A 17243-nucleotide genomic window follows, 5' to 3' on the forward strand; every position below is an offset into this window, starting at 1 on the left:
TACAAAGGATAAGGGTAATAGGCAGCACCCACATTTTAATGTCACCTTACTAGTGTCTACTGATGGGAGGAAGACAGGAAGTGTTGTTAACCAAGGACTGGCATTGGCTGTCCTCCTACATGATCTGTACTAGTGAGACTTACTCCAGGAAACAGTCGGTTCTTGAAACCCTAACCCTAACCCCAATATGGGCATCGGCTTATGCTGGTGGAGAGGGTGAAAGACTTAGTTGCATAGATACTAGCTCTTTCTGGTCTTGGTTGAGGATGGACTGGTCTCCATGGCTATCCGGCTAGTACCCTAAGTCTTGGCAGGAATACTTTCTCAAAGGCTTCTGCCACCTGCTCAGTGACCAGGGTGGGAGGGAAGAGCCTTCTTTCACAAGGTCCTTTTTACCGCCTTCACGCACCTATTGTTAGAAGCAGGCAGGGGCCTGGAGCTGTTGGCAGGTAGGAGAAAAAGTGCTATAGCCCTGTGGGCAGGGAGGGGTACTGCTACAGTCATGTCTACTAAATTGTGTTGTATAGAAATTAGGGAGGCCCAGGCAAGCATTGAGTCCAAAGCCAGGATGCTGTCCATCATGTTAGAGAACACTGAGGAGACCTGTTCAGACACTCAGACACACACTTCCTTTTCTGGCCTGTCCAGGTCCTGAGTGGACACCGGACTCCTTGGCCAAGGTGAAAGGTACATGGTTCTGAGCAAGCCTGACTCATATTTCCTTCTTGCTGGGATATTCACAGAGCCAATGTCCTGGAAGGCGGGGACCCAACCTTCCCACAGCTCACAGCATCCCCCCACAGCATGGACAGCATGCTGCCCTCTGGAGAAGGTAACTATGTCCTGCTTGGGCATCGGGGCTTGCCTACAAGAAGCTGCTTATGACTAGCTACTCTCCCGTAGTGTTCAGGGTATCCTGTTGTCACGTTCTGTGGAGCAGACCTTGACATGATGTGCTGAGTCCCAGTCAGAACAGCACTGTCATGCTCCTGGGATATTGGGAATGCATGTGGCTCTTGCTGGGGCTCTGCACTCTCTCCCTTTTGACTCCTTGTTGACCACAGGCTGTGATTTGATCTTCGGTGACTCACTGGCTCCCGTGTTTAGGAGACAGGTGACTATTTGTATTGAGAATATTCTATATCCAGTGAGCTCCTTCCCTGTGGCTCAGCACTGATTCTTCTGTACCTGTCCTTCCTGGACTACTGTTGCTTGCATGGCTTCAGCCGACCCCTTCTACTTATGACTCCCACACCCACTCTCTGCTTTCCCAAGAATATTCGAGCTTATCTTCTGTACTGCCTTCATCCAGTTGTAGAAGCCAGAATTATTGGTTCCTCCCATTCCTCTCTGTGCAGCTAAATACATCATTCTGTCCTTTTTGTCTCTTACGCTCACCCATTGCCTCTGCATTAGCCCCTAATTTCAATCTCACTCTCTCAGTTCCATGCTCTACTCCACACAACACACAGCATAACAACAGTCTGGTTAGCAGTGGACCATATAAGTGACAAATATCATTTTTCCTTCTGATGCCATAATCATTGTGATGTCTAGAGTAACACATTACCTTGTTTAGAGCCACAAATGCCACCTTTGTGGTCATCTATAGCACAGTAATCTAGGTTGGTAGCCTAGACCTACAGGCCACACCCTATAGCCTACAATTTATACCCTGTAGGCTATTATGTCTAGGTTTGATCGACATGACAAACTCATTTTTCATGCACATTTCAGGCTGCATCCCTGTGATTTAAGTGAAATGTAGCTGCAGCTTGTGCTCTGTGTGGTGGACTTTTAGTGGCCCACCTTGCAACCAGTACATTTTTTGTGCTAAGTCCCTTGGTCCTTGTGCTAAGTCCTTGTGGATCCTGTTTGATGTCACCAGTACTGCATGATCTGACGGCTGTGTCTTTGCCAGTTCCAAGCTCGATCACGCCCTAATCATATTCCATGACCACCCTGCGGTAGACTTCTCTGTCCTGCCCAAGTCCTCTTGCACAGTGGTCCTGTGCCTAGGGTGCTTTCCTGTCTTTGCCACCTATCAATCAAGCTAATTCAGACCCATCTTTTAAGAAGACTCAGCTCAGGAAGCCTCCTCCTCCAAGAAGCCACACCTACTTGGATGAGTTGGGCATCCCATACTCATACTTTACCTGCTGAGCTCACGCTTTGCTGTCTTGTCTCTAGCCCTGGCACAGGAAGGAAATTAACTGGTTCGTGTCAAAACTTTGCCCTTGGATGCTAAATAGAACCTCAAGCCTTCCCCTGCTAGAACTTTTTCTGACAATGTAGAACCTTGATGTTCTACTTCAAGTGGGTCAGGAGGTTTTCATCTAACACTTGATAGCATTTCTTGCTCCCTTTTCTCCTTTTCTACTCTGATTCCTTTCTTGTAGGTGGCCCAAAGAGGACTCATCCCACTGTTCCAGGCATTCCAGGGGGAACCAGAGCTGGAGCAGGAAAAATAGGTCGAATGATTGCCGAGGAAATCATGGAAATCCACAGGCAAGTAATCCCTGGGGCTGCCTCTCCACCCAGTTGGGGCTTAGCACTCCACACTCCCCCTCTCAGATGCTTCAGCATGTGGAAGAGGCACTTTGGGTCATCACAGTTGGGTAGAGGTTGCTGCTTTTACCACACAGGACTATTCTGTTCCAGGACTGTTCTGTTCCTCTGGCCCAGTGAAAAATATAAACCATGCCTTAAATAAAGATGCTAGACCAAATAGGCCAGCGCTTAAGGACACTCTTGGGAAAGCCCAGTTCATGAGACTTTGAATATATCCCAAGGAGCTTCCTAGTGAGGATGGATGTCCAGGAACATTACAGGCCTGTAGTAATCTGTGAGCAGCCAATGATTTGAGCCTTAACAAAAAACTTCTTCAGGCTATGTAGAGTTAGTAATAGAGGCCAAGCAGCTCAACTGTTAACAGAGGCAGTTTCTTGGGAGGGGTGTGTCCTTTCCACATGAAAGCAGAGCTTGGCAGTGCTTACTGGGGTTCAGTCCTGGGCCTGCATTCACCTGACTGTGTTTAGGAGCGACATCTAATCTTTGGTGTGCTGACTTAAGCCACAGAAGGGAAGTAGTTTGACTTTCCTAAGGACTCGTTGGCATTGTGAAGGAAAAAACAACATAACATTTAATAAACACTCAGAAACTGTCCTTAATCATAGTCATTGTGAGTCATACCACCTGGATTTGGAAAATCAAGAAGGTGGTAACCAGATACTTAAAAATATAACTTTAATGGAACATAATGGTAAGGAAAGAGGTGTAGGACTCAGAAAGACCAATATTCTCTGCAGCCACTGACTTAGTCTATTCTCTGGTCAGCCAGAGGGGCTTTCAGTCCCATTCGGGTAAATTCTCCTCCAATCCACAGAGGTGGGTTTGACTGCTTGACTCCACCTCTGGAGGGAGATGGGGAGATAGTATGATCATCTTCAGACCAGCCACTCGTTTCTATGCAAAACCATTGGAACATGACATCAGAGCCCTTTATCAGAATGATCGTAAAATCCTTTAGAAGTATATTTTCTTTGTGATACTAGGAATTCACAGATCAGGGCGAGCCAGGGTTTTGAAGTTGGTCTCAGCTAAGGTTTACAGTAAAGGTAGGTGCTAAGAAGTCAGGACTGCTCAGTCTGAGCATGTGAATGATGCTCAGGGAATCTACCGGCCAGACTTCCTATAGGAAGCAAGCACAGAGCTTTAAGGGGAGAGGGTTAAAGACTCCTAATGCATAATCCCAAGAAGTTTGGACTATAAGGATTTTTCAAGATTCCTCATTGTAGGATACTGAGCAGGTATCCAAACTGCTGTGCTATGCTTTGTGGAAGCTCATGAGAATAGAAATAGATAAAGGTGGGTGTGCTTCCTAACCCAGCTCTGTCCTGTAGAGAAACCAGCGTCTAGAACCAGTGCTAAAGGTAATGAGGAATGGGGAAAAGGCCATTCCAGGATGGGGAGCCTGGGAAAGGTGGCTTCACAGGCCTCCATCCTGAGGAGACAGTGTTGGCTGAAACTTAGCAGTTTCAGGGTTTCTTGCCATCTGCATGTCTGGTGTACCTGACTTTGAGGAGTTTCTAGTCTGGGAGACAGAAAACTTTTCTCACAAACAGTCAGTGCAGGCCAGGAGCCAATTCTTAGATGTAGAGACTGAGGCACAGTGGCTGGAAACAGGTTGTATTCATCCTGGAGTGGCTGAAAGCCTGCCTGGTGGTAACAGAGCTGCCTCCATACTCCACACTCAGGCTCCAGCTTGGATGCAAGCAAGGACTCTTGAAAGCACAATGAACACAAACTCTTGCTCCAAGCCACAGCTTCTCTCCCTAGGGTCGACGAATCATGGGTGTGGGAAGAGTTACAGTTCTGAGTCTCCTAATCTGCTGTAGTGGGATAGAATGAAGAAGTCCCAGATCCATCTTTAATCACTCACTCCCCGAGAAGGCTGCTACTGTTTACTGACTATAAGTTTCCTTTTTAGGTGTGCCTGAGCTACACTGTCCATTCCCAGGGACACTCATTTGTAAATGTTTGCTGGGAAGAGGACATACTTGCTCTCACCTCCAATTCATGGTAGCAAAGATGGTGGCTAAACTTCTGAGGTCCCCAGCTCACCTGTATTCTATGAAGAAATAAAGCTGGCCATTTAATATTAATTAGCCACACTCTAATCCAAACAAAGGCTTTGACAGTTACTCCTTTTGGAGTCTACCTTCCAGATCAGATACATGCAGAACAATCCAGCTTTGGAAATAAGGCTTTATTGGAACACAGCTGAACTTATGTATTATGTGTGACTGCTGTGACTGAGCCCTTATGGCTTACAGAACCAAGTTATTTGGCCCTACAGAACATTTGCCCGTCCCTACCTTAGCTCCTTATTCTCCCTATCCTCACTCCTTAGCATCTCTCCAGCCCCACCACCCGTCAAGGCCTTGTAACTAGTGTAACCAACTCTTCTCTAACAGGATAAGAGGGTCATCACCTTCCAGCTGTGGCTCCAGCCCACTGAACATCACAAGTACGCCTCCCCCTGATGCTTCCTCTCCAGGAGGCAAGAAGGTAAGCGTGATGGGTTAGACATCCTGAAAACACTAGAGGCTGGACTATAGAACTGCTGTGATTTCTGGTATAAGTCAAGACGTTCTTTCCTCCTTGAAATGAGCATACTTGTATGTAGCTGGCACTTAGGGAGGCTTACTGACTTGCTCAGGGGGTGTACTCCAGGTACGTTTGGGAAAGCAGGAAGAACATTCTGAGGAAAGGGGGACTGTCACTCATTGAGGACACAGTTCAGACTTCCTGTGAGGGAAAGATTAGGAAGGACCTTACTGTCAGGAATTTCAAGTGAATGGATACCAATTAGTAAAAGCAAAGCATTAGCCACATGCCAAGTCAAGCCAGGCTTTGTAGCTAAACACTTGGAGAACTGTCACCAAAATGTGTCCCTCTGATGTGATACAGCCTCAAGTACTTAACCAGTCACCAACTCTCACAAAGAGCTACCTAGAAGATGACACCATAGAGATTTATAGAGGTTTGGAAAACACCTATTTTCCTCTTTACTAGAGAATTTACAAACCTATGTAAATTATACTAATTGTAAGTTAAAAATCTATTAAAATAGCCCCCAGGATCAGGACCACACAAAGGACTTTGCACATGAAATCTTCCTTCCCCTATGCCCTGGACACAAACAGAGACAACCAGGAATGAAATCAGGTGTGATTCTCTCAAGAGACAAATACCAGAAGCGAAGCAGGGCTTTTCTGAACTGGGCTCCTTACAGGCCCAGGTTAACCAGGTCTGGCGCTGTCAGGGTGGGTGAGTGAGGGGGCGGCTGAGAGGAGAGGAGGAAGGGCAACTGATTCTGCTTGACACTTGTTTAAAAAGGGTTTTGATCCCTCCAGGGAATTGAAAAGCCCTCCCATTGTGGGCAAGAGCACTGTCATGGCAAGTGTGAAGCCTGGCTTCGCTGTGTGCTAGTTATGCCATTGCTCACACCTTCCAAGCTCCTTATGATGGAGCTGACATGGGGAGGATAGCAGTGGTCTGTCCCTGAAGTTCTATTGTACGACAATGAATGTGGAACTGCCTGGCTCTTGGGAATGATTAAGAAAATAGCATCAGTAGAGTAATGTGACCTGCAATCCCACCTCCTTAATTCGCCTTTCAGGCAGCTGGCTTTTGGTATGTTCTATGCTTATCCCCAGGACAATTTTCATTTATATGTATATATGCAAAATCCAAGCTCTCCTGAATTTTAACAATCCAGGTCTTCTGATGAACAGCAACTACCACACCCTGTATCATATAGCTTGAAGTGTTTTTGAGGTGTTTATGAAAAAAATTTTCCTTTTTCACTGGCTTTTAAAAATGGGTCTGTAATAAAAATGGAATCTATTTTGTAAAAGTTCCTGGCAACAGGACTCAAGAGAAAGCATGATTGAGTTAAAAATAACTGCAGCATTAAATAGCTCAGCAAAGCAGGGCAAAGGTGGACGGACCTTCAGTCAATTTGCCTTGTTGTTTAGCCGGAAGTTGTTTCCTGCAGATCAAGCTGAAAAGGGGAGACTGGAAGCCTCCATGGATCCCTGGGGGACTTAGGACATGCAGGCTCATCAAGCCAAGTTCAGTTAAGCAGAATCTTACAGACGTCACCTTTTGAGAGAATCTCCATACCCTCTCAAGGATTTGCCCAGTCAAAGCTATTTTCATAACAATGTTAAAATTACCCATTGTTTTCAGTCTGTTTGTTTGCACTGAGAAGCATAAAAACCCATGTCACCAAACTCTTAAATATCATTGTATTCTTCCCTACCACACACAGTAAGATGTAAGCCAGCTTAGCAGTGTCTTTATGAAACATTCGAGATGACTAAGGCCTGGAGAGATGGCTCCGCTGTTAAGAGCACTAGCTGCTCTTACTTACAGAGGACCCAGGTCCCATTTCTAACGCCCACATGGCTGCTCACAAGTCTGGGATTCCAGTTCCAGGGGATCTGACACCCTCTTTTGGCCTCCATAGGCACTGTACACAATATATTTAACATATATTTATATACAAGCAAAACACTCATAAAAATTGAAATGCAAAGACTTAAAATGAAAAACAATGGAGCTTTACTGCATACCTACCATGGCAGTTGCTTCAAGAAGCATACTTGTGTGGTTCTATCACAAGCTAAAACTGTTGCTCCTTTCCGTATATTTGCCACTTCAAGGAAAAAGTGGCAGTGATAAAATTTGAGCTTTCAGTCAAGACTGGGAATTTTAGAAAGCTTGTACCTGCTGCATGGAGCTCAATCATTTTCTCAATTCTATACAATGGCAGGTGACGATAGCTTCACGTTAACTTGAAAGGTCTGCTTCTAAGTCAGCGGTTTCAACCTTCCTAATGCTGCGACCCTTATGTTGTGGTGACCCTCAACCATCAAGCTATTTTTGTTACTATGTCATAACTGTAGTTTTGCTGTTACAGGTTGTAAATATTTACTATGCAACCTATGAAAGGGTCATTTGACCCCCAAGGGGTGGTACCCAAGGTTGAGAAAGGCTGCTATAAATGGTCAATACAGGATTATTTCAAAATCACCCAAGATCAAGCCATTCCAAGTGAACTAATATCCTTTAAGTGATCAGTGTAGACTATTTCAAAATCACCAAAGGGATAACTTTTCTGAATGCCAAGATATACCCATGGATTTTTCACATAACAGGCACTCAACAGGATTCCACACCATAATAAACATTTATGAGACATATACTTAACTGCTGAGGCACCATCAAAGAATGTTAAAATTGGTGAAAGTCGAGACTTCATATAACCACTTATCTGCTGGGGGCTAAAATTTTCTTCAAACATTCAAACTACATTTACACAGACTGAATGGAACAGGTGGGAGAACCTAGCTGAACTCTCTTAACATTTGCAATGTTATAAAACATTAACACACTTCTAAAAATTTCTTGTAACAGGTGATTTTTCACTAAAATATTTATTCGTTAATACATAATCTATATTTCAAAAACCATGTTATTTATATGAACGTACCCTACCTAAAACATTGGGGGGGAGGGTGATTTAATCATCTTTACTATTGTACAGGGACCCCCATCCTGCACAACTGAACTGTAAAGTTGCAGTGCCATCTGCTGGCAAGGTTGGGAACTTGGGTTTCTGAAACCCGGCAGCCACTATTTCCTTACCCTGTCTAAATACCTCAGCCCAGGGCAGGGAAGCTTGGCGGTCCAGGTTGGGGTGTTGCTGGTGGGAGTTGGGAGTGGGGTTTTAAGACAGATTTCTCCTACAGAGGAACAATAGCAAAGATCACATCTTAGGAAGAGAAAACCAGAGGCTACTTAGTGCCTCTGGTACACCTGATGATCAAAGATTTACTTCGTGTTTTCTTGTCTTAGTTGTTTCTCTTCACAAATTGTTACTGACCCCAACTACTTCAGCAGCTATCTGTTGCCATGGGCCACTCCCTCCCTTACAGGGCAATCTGGGCTCACTGATGTTTAAGCCTTGGCTTTAAGTAAGTACAGGGGCAGTGTGATACAGAGAGCCGATTTACCCAGCCTTTGTTAGCTTCATGTAGAGAAAGTAGTTTATAGGGGACAGGCTGTTCCCCCTCATCACAACTGTTTAAACAGGGCCTTGTTTGATAGGAGGAAAAAATAGGAAACTGAACCCATTTTAAGTCCCTTCACTCAATACTTCATCCTCTTAGTAACATTGCTTGATAGTAATTATAGTGGGATTACTATTTGAGTGGGAAACTTTTCATTTTTTCTTTTATCTGCAGATTCTAAATGGAGGGACTCCAGACATTCCTTCCGCTGGCCTACTACCAGGGCAGGCTCAGGAGACCCCAGGCTATCCCTACTCTGATAGTTCGTCTATTCTTGGTAAGTTGTCATCATCATTCACCTCTGTGAGTGATGAGTTTGCCAAACACTAGCTACAGAGTGGGCTTAAGGCCTGGTTACGTACCCCAGCGGTCCACATGCCTCTACATCGATCCAGACAGGTTTTCTCCTGCATGGTGCAGTCTTTCAGAGGGAAGCCCATGCAACTCAGGGGTGTTGAGTCACCCAGTGACTTCCAGCACATGCAGCCTCCTCTGTCTGCTTTCCCACCTCTCCTTTTCTGGTTGGCATCACTTTTGCAAACAACTGTTGACTAACTCGTTGCCAAAGGACTAAAATGGACTTGACTCAAATTATTACTGAATTTTAAGGATTTCTTTGTGTTAATTTTAGATGTTCTTCTGAAAGGCAGTAACAATGAAAAGTTATGGCAACAGAATCCCCCAAATAACCCCTTACTTTTGTTAAATGTAACTTCCTTACCAGTGTGTCGAGAAGTTGTTTTTCCAAGTCTAAGTGTGTAATTTTTACTGACAAGCCTTTCTTCCCTCCACAGGTGAGAACCCCCACATAGGCATCGACATGATAGACAACGACCAAGGATCAAGCAGCCCCAGTAACGACGAGGCAGCAATGGCTGTCATCATGAGCCTCTTGGAAGCAGATGCGGGGCTGGGTGGTCCCGTTGACTTTAGTGACTTGCCATGGCCACTGTAGACACTACATTTTGCTCTGGCAACAGCTACAGTATCAAAGTGCATTACTGGTGAAGTTTTACAGTCTGTGAAGCTTACTGGATAGGGAGAGAACAGCTTTTATGTACTGACTCCATAAAAGCCATCTCAGAGCCATTGAGACAAGTCAATCTACCATGTGTAACTTCAGACAAAGTGGAACTAAGCCTGCTCCAGTGTTTCCTCATCATTGAGTTTGGGCTAGCTGTGGATAGCTTGCATTAATTGTATATTTTGGATTTTGGTTGTGTTGAATTTTTTAATCATTGTGCACAGAAGCATCATTGGTAGCTTTTATATGCAAAATGGTCATTTCAGATGTATGGTGTTTTTACACTACAAAGAAGTCCCCCATGTGGATATTTCTTATACTAATTGTATCATAAAGCTGTTTATTCTTCCTTGTAAGAATCCTTTACTATAAATATGGGTTAAAGTATAATGTATTAGACAGTTAAATATTTTTAATAAATGTTTCCCTTGTTCTATAATTACTGTTCCCATTTGATAATTAGGGAGAAAATCTTCATATGCTACAGGACTGGTTCATCCATTTCAATGATGGTCTAAACACATTCCTGCTCTTACAATAACTTCTCCCATGCTACCAGCTTAGACATATTATAAAAATAGTTCATTTCCAAATTGTAGCCATCTTAATTTATATGAAAACAAAGACATTAACTCTAATTTTCAATGCTTTGATTTCAAGTTCAAGATTACAAGCTGGCTTCTCTAGATCTGCAGTTGTACGGTGCTGCGACATAAGCAACATCTACCCTCTTTCCATGGTCCCATTGACAAATTGAGATGTGATTCCAACAAACTAAAGTTCACTCTGGACACTAATAGGTTTACTGGGCTTCGATATAGAACATAGGTGAGAGGTTCCCTATCAGGGTGCTCCTACTACAAAGGCCACACTAGAAAGCCTTTACTCAGCTGAGAAAATGGGTTTCCCATAGGCATCCAGATGGAGCTGTAACCCATTTCCTAATCTTCCCCAGCTTTATATACTCTTCCCAAGGCCAAATCCAGTTAAGGGCAGTTGTATATAAGTGGAGGTGGGAATAGACACTCAGGTGAGGAGGGTCTTCTGATTTTATATATAAACAGTAAAAAGCATAGTTAGGATGACCTTTTGCACAGGCACAGCTGAACACTCCAAGCAGGCAATTCTGTGGCTCTGAGGACAGTCCTGGACTATTTGTATGGCTACACAAAGTTAAGTGATCTAAGACCTGAAGCACTAAAAATATTAATGATTCTTTGTTGCAAACCATCAAATATTTAAACAGTTTGCTGAATAGAGTAGCACAGATTGATGGAAAGAATACTGAATTAAGAATTAGAAACTAGCCCTGAAAGTTAGGGTTCCTAAACACAGGTGTCATTCCATTTTCATATCCTAAAAATTTTGATCAACTGCTTTGAATTTATAGTGCTTTCCTGAATTTATAGGAAATTTAAGTGCCTCTTACAAATATACCAAAGTGCTTTTAAAGCTATCATTTGATTTCTAGTTTTATGTAACATACATGACATAGAATCTAGCCAACGTGTTCATAAAGTTGGTCAGAAACATTAAAACAATGAAATTTTATTTTGATGAAAAACTCGAGTTTACAATCATTTAGTAAATGAAGAGCAAACAGTTCATTTTCCTATCCCATAACTCTTAAGAAAAAAAGCATTAGTAAATAAATATATGAACGGATTAAGGATAAGGCAGACTGGACAGTAAACCACCTCTTGACGTTCACCCTCCCTGCATGTGACTCACTCTAAAAGGACTGCAGGGCTCTGGAGATGAGTGAACCAACACTATAAGCATCAAAGTTCATCCTAATTGTTTAAATAAACCCAAGATAAATATGTTTTTGCTTGTTGTGGGCCAACTATACATACTGTGCTGAGGAGTACTCTGGTAGAAGCACTTACGTTATGCTGTGCATCACAGCTCTAAAATGGCTTCAGCAGCTCCATTTAACCACCATCTATAAAGTGCAACTCTGTAATATTCTGCATCTTACCTGGGGCATGAGGGTCAATCTACACTGAAAGTACCCCAGCTGCCAAATTCCCACTTCTGGATGTGTGAAAAAGGACTGTCCCCATACAAAGAACCAATTTCACAAACCTACTGGTAAACAAATACATTTATAGAACTGGAACCAGGATGCTAAAGTTGTACTCGTTAAAAAACCATTCAGCTACCTTTGGTCTTTAAAAAAGCCTACACTGCAGTATCCTAAACGTGTGCATCTCACAATGAAGAAAAGTGGCTTCGCAGTGCAGAATGAGGAGTACGACGTCACTGTGGAGAGTAGCATGCTATGGTTTCAGGAACATCAGCATCACAGCATTGGATTCTGTGCGTCAGGATCGAGGTCATTGTTGCCTGAGGCAGGGTGGCTGGGAAGGCTATCCAGCTCATCCACCTGGGGAGTGGGGTGCATGACTACCAGCTGGTCCTGGGGAATGTCTGCAGCAGCTGCTGCCAGGTTGGTGATAGATTTGCTCTTTACACACTGGAAGTCTACGTGCCGGCTCTTTCCTTCCTCCTTCTCCCAGGACATTCGAATGAAGGGTCTTTGGACATAGTTGTAAATGACTTCTGGACGGCCCCCTGGCCTTTTCTTTACTTTTTCTTTGTAGGTAGGGTAGCCTGGAGGAAAGAAAGGAATTTTAAAAAGGGACACACAACTTCTCATTCAAGTCAGCTGTTGAGAGCTTTTCAGCTACTCAGTACTCAACTCCCACAAAACACTTTTAAAGTGGGACCGCGGAGGGTAGGTCTCCACACACTGGTGTGTAATCTGCAGTGGATCTGAGCTTTATCTGTGCACTAGCAACACTCACTGCTCTCCTCATGGTGTGACTGAGCCTAAAGGCCTGCAATTTCTGGCTCTATTAGCCTTCCAGTTTCCATAAGCTTAGTCTTGTCTTTACATGGCTCTAGAATTTTTGTTAAATAACAAAGAATAATCTGCTCTCCAGCAGGTTATTAAATTCCGCAGCTAGCTCAGCAAGTGTAAGGGCGATATTTTAATCTCTTCTACCATTTTATTCTGAATATCTCAACAGTGAATTAAACTTGTATCTATAACATTTTTTTGAATCATAGTCACTAAAAAGTAATAACTCATAAAAACAACCCAAAGTTTCAGAAAACTTTCAATTATTGATTAGTAAAGAGATTTCTCCAAACACATAAAGTTCTTGGAAAATACTATATACAAGTCTTTTCCCTCCATTCTATCAGTAAGAACTAAACTAGAGATAAGTAAACTTTTCTGTAACAGGCTACAGTATGTATTTCCATCTTGTAAATGATATGGTTTCTACTGAACCTATCCAACTTTAGTTGGTGAAATCAGTCACAGAGAACAAAGAAATGACTCCAATAAAGCTTTAAAAAAAAAAAAAAGGCAACAAATTGGATTTGGTCTGTATCATCAAACGGTATCAGAGAACCAGAAAGGCCTCAGACAGTAGATGATCAGTTTGTACTGTCTAAGGGTGTGTGTAGTCTATGTGTGAGGGAGCCTGGAGGGGTTTTGGTAAACAAAGCCAAAGGCTTTCTGAAGATCTAGAGAAGGCTTCTTTATCTTATACCTCCAGTCTTCAACCATTAGAGGGTGCAGGAGGTGAGAAGGGTTCTTTAGACTCCCTTGTTCTCGATCCTTCCTAGACCTTTTTAGAAATCTCAGTTTTCTATGTGACTATATTCCCATCTCTCACACAGATCATCTCTACCCAAACAGAATTACAATGCATGCTTGCTTTAAAACTGCTAATAATTTTTTTTATGCTTCAAGGAGAAGGATATGTATGCCTCAAGATGTTTTAAAACCTGGTCCTAACTGACTCAATCTCAACTACCTTTATTCTATATTTCCTCTCATACTAAAATAGACTGGTTACAACAAACTTCAGTTCTTCCTGAATATGCTTTTGTGTTTTTTGCCCAATTGCTCTAGAACTGGAATCCCCCCAGGAACTTCTGGGATTCCAATATTTTTTCCACCCTTGGCAAAATATTAGGAGTCTACACAGAGTTAATTATTTGCTGCTTATCCTCCAAAGCACTCATGTTATTACAGTACCAGCAACACTAATCGGTAATTACCTTTGTGTTATGCCTGACTCCCACCTAAGCAGAAGCCAGCATCTGCACCTCAATCTCCCAAGCCTAATATGCTGTAGGCACTGACCCAACATAGAGCATACACTGAATGAACTACCAGAACACAACAGTGACAATCTTTGTCATATATCTTTTTCTTTCTGCTCTATGAGACAGACAGAGAGAGAGAGAGAGAGAGAGAGAGAGAGAGAGAGAGAGAGAGAGTGTCTGTTGGTGCACGTGCATGCAAGTGTCAGATCCTCTGGAAACGGAGTTACACGCAATCAAAGTTGTCTGATATGGGTGCTGGGAATGGAACTTGTACCCAGTGCTTTTAACTGCTGAGCGATCTCTCCAGCACCCAGATATCTGTCCGAGAATATTTTTCCCTTTAACAATAAAGTCTGTCTCTAGCCTCTTCACTCAACAAGTAATGTTTAATAGCTTAATTATATCAAAGAACTTAAAGTACCAGCTACCTTGAAGGTGTCTATGCTCTAATGCGGGTAACATCATCTGATATAAAGTCAAAACAACAAACCCCTCAAAACTCAAGAAGCATATGCTATGTTCACAATGAATTCCAGTGACTTTTCTTGTGTTTGCTCTTAATGGATATGGAAAAGGCAGAGAGAAGCACAGGCAGAAAAAGAGATTAGCATAAGATAAGCTGCAGATCCAGAAACATACAAAACATGTTTGGCAAATTCAGAGATGTGGAGTAGAGGGCATATGTCAGAAAACCATGGTAACATTAAAAGATAAGATCTGATTCCATGGTGAAGAATTTTAAATACATCATCATAATTAATGTATTAAGGATTAAAGCCAGGGCCTTATGGTATATATACTAGGAAAGTGCCCTTCCACTAAGCTACATTATCAACCCTAAATAATATTTATTAAACAAAAAAGAAGCTAAGGATATTTTTTGCAAGCTTAGAATGACAAAACTGTACAGAAAATTTTGGTTTCTGTGACGAATTCAATTCTTACTGTCCCGCCACTCCTGCTCAGAATAAAAAGTGCAGATTAATTCACAAGCTCATATAATTAGTTTCTCAATCTTAAACTCTGGTATTCTATGGCAACTATTTCAATACTACTACATCAGGATTTTCCCTTTAAACGTAAATCTCACTTAAATATTATGACAGAAGAGAGTTTTCCATCAAATTCAGGCACAGCACCTAATGATGGATGGAAGGCCGGCCACAGGTGATTTTCTGACAGATGGAGTAGCAAACCCATGTGATCCTGCTCCTCCTACACTGACTTTATAACTCATTTGAAGTTGTCAGATATCCCACTAAGGATATAGGAAACAACCCTCAAAGACGCATGTTTTAATGGAACTGTGGTATGGATATCAAGACAGAAATTATCTGTATTTTCCCATCTTTATACGAGTCAGTTTTGAGGTTTTTGTTGTTGCTACTGTTGGTTCATTTTTTTTTTTTTTGACCAGCCTCAGTTTCATAAGTAATGGGACTAGACATGCCACTGTGCCCAGCATAGATACTTTAACCTCATCACTTACCAATTTCAAAAACCTGATTACTATTACATAATATCTAACATACAGGTCTGACTATAGTAATGTCTATATGAATGTGAATACGGGATAATGGAGCTATGAGCATAAAAAAATACTCTTCTAGCCTTACATCCAGGCTCCCAAAGAAGTTAATACATTCAATACTGTAAAATCAGGAACTGAGAAAGCTGGAGCAGGCATAGGGAAAGAGTGACAAAAAGGTTAAAACTCCTAGGATTAAGGCTCTTTTGCTTACTTTATTCTCTTTGTTTTGGGGAAGTTTAGACAGGGTCTCTTGTAACCCAAGTTGGTTCAAACTTGGCAAGTACAATGACAAGGAAGCCTTGTACTCCTGAGCCTCCTCTTTCTCCTCCTCAGGTATGCTGCAATACCCTGCTGAGTCCTGAATTGCCATGTGCAAAGGACAGCAAGACATGGTTCCCACCCTTGGAACAGAGCCAGCAAGTTGTGGGCCTCCACAAGTGATGATAGTGCTGGCCATGTGGCTTGTATGCTCCTCCTTTGGGGAATGTTCTGTATACCAAGGTTAATGATGCCATGATAATCAGAGATAGTATGAGTCTGGGAGGAGAGGGTGTGTCTCTGTCCTTAACAAAAATGGTAAGTGTAATCTTCAGTACAGTCATTAAGGCTGTTATTTATTTACATTTCAAATGTTATCTCCCTTTCTGGTTTCCCCTCTGCAATCCCCCATCCCATCCCCCATCTCCCCAGGGAGATGTTCCCCAACCCACCCACTCCTGCCTCACTGCCCTAGTATTCAGAAAGAACTCTGAAAACATGAGTTCAAAAATATATAATTTCGCAACTATGCAAAATATAAGGATACAATATTAATTATATAAGGGTTTTTGTGGACCTAGAAAAACGGAGGCAGCTGAACTATAAGTTTGTCAGTAAGTTACAAAGGCAGGCAGATTCCTGAGTTCAAGATCAGCCTGGGACAAAGCTAATTTAGGTCCAAGCATGGACAGAATGGTAATCTCGGGATGGGATTCCCACCCAGCTGAGTTTATTGTTTGTGCTTACAGAGGCAGGCAGATCTCTGAATTCATTTGCCATGTTAAAAAAAAATGTACTTGTTGTTCTAAGAATCAAGGGGCTATGGTCATAGTATGCAGATTCATGGGATGGTCAGAAGGAACCTAGAGTAAATGACCAAATTGATATGTGAGTAAAAGACTAGGGTTTTTAGTCTGTATGAGGTAAGCTAGCAGAGAGTGATGGCAAACTTTTTGTTTGGTTTTTCAGAATTTTTTTTCTAGCAAGAGCTGAGCTATCTATCCGTAGATCTCTGGAAAACAAACACAGTTCATTTATAATTTTTTCTAAAAGGATTTCTTATTTTGGTCGAAAATCCATAGAGAGTGAACACAACTCTCTTAGAATTTTTTCTAGCAGCTTTTCTGATTTTGGTCAGAAAACTCATGAGCTATCGAGAGAGCTTTTTTTTTTTTTTTCTTTTCTTTTCTTTTTTTCGGAGCTGGGGACCGAACCCAGGGCCTTGCGCTCTACCACTGAGCTAAATCCCCAACCCCTCGAGAGAGCTTTTAAATGTTTTTCTAGCACGAGAGAGCTGTCTCTAGCAGAGAGTTATCTTGAGCAGGGAGCTATCTGAACAAAAAGCTACCTTGGAGCAGACTACCGAGCCAAGAGAGCTTTGTAGGGAGCCATCTTAAAGCAGACCACAAGGCATCTCATCATTTTACTTCCAGTCATTCTTTTTGCCACTCTCAAACAGTCCTTCTCTCAGGAAACCCTTTCCAAGCCAAGGCTGGCCTTGGCAATGCTCAGTTTCTTGTTTTTCTAAGAGGAAAAAACCCTATAGACTTGATGGGAAAGTTGAGCATCTACAAATCAGTTTTTAAAAAAAATGCTCCAGAATCTAGAAGCAGTGATTAAAATAAATGTAGAGGAGCATAAGTACTGTCTAGCCAAAGTC

At 42.4% G+C, this 17243-nt stretch overlaps 2 protein-coding genes across 26 annotated transcripts in view; one reads left to right on the plus strand and one right to left on the minus strand.

Annotated features, from left to right (window-relative positions):
• Positions 1–10105, plus strand: part of Bmal1 (basic helix-loop-helix ARNT like 1) — a 98520-nt gene extending 88415 nt beyond the window's left edge. For all 14 annotated transcript variants that reach the window (XM_006230029.5, XM_017589065.3, XM_017589068.3 and 11 more), the window contains 5 exon segments: positions 744–832; positions 2400–2508; positions 4977–5070; positions 8817–8919; positions 9437–10105. In XM_006230029.5, the coding sequence (XP_006230091.1) occupies positions 744–832; positions 2400–2508; positions 4977–5070; positions 8817–8919; positions 9437–9597 (556 nt within the window). In that variant the 3' untranslated portion in view covers positions 9598–10105.
• A 1075-nt stretch (positions 10106–11180) lies between these two features.
• Btbd10 (BTB domain containing 10) overlaps positions 11181–17243 on the minus strand; it is a 57847-nt gene continuing 51784 nt past the window's right edge. For 7 of the 12 annotated variants that reach the window (XM_039113416.2, XM_017589192.2, XM_039113392.2 and 4 more), the window contains one exon: positions 11199–12282. In XM_039113416.2, the coding sequence (XP_038969344.1) occupies positions 11972–12282 (311 nt within the window). In that variant the 3' untranslated portion in view covers positions 11199–11971. Of the gene's footprint in view, positions 12283–17243 lie in introns of all 12 variants that reach the window. The other 5 variants (NM_001014022.2, NM_001399402.1, NM_001399403.1 and 2 more) reach the window with 1 other exon arrangement.

The sequence above is a fragment of the Rattus norvegicus genome, chromosome 1 (genome assembly GCF_036323735.1).
Source record: "Rattus norvegicus strain BN/NHsdMcwi chromosome 1, GRCr8, whole genome shotgun sequence".
NCBI lineage: Eukaryota > Metazoa > Chordata > Mammalia > Rodentia > Muridae > Rattus > Rattus norvegicus.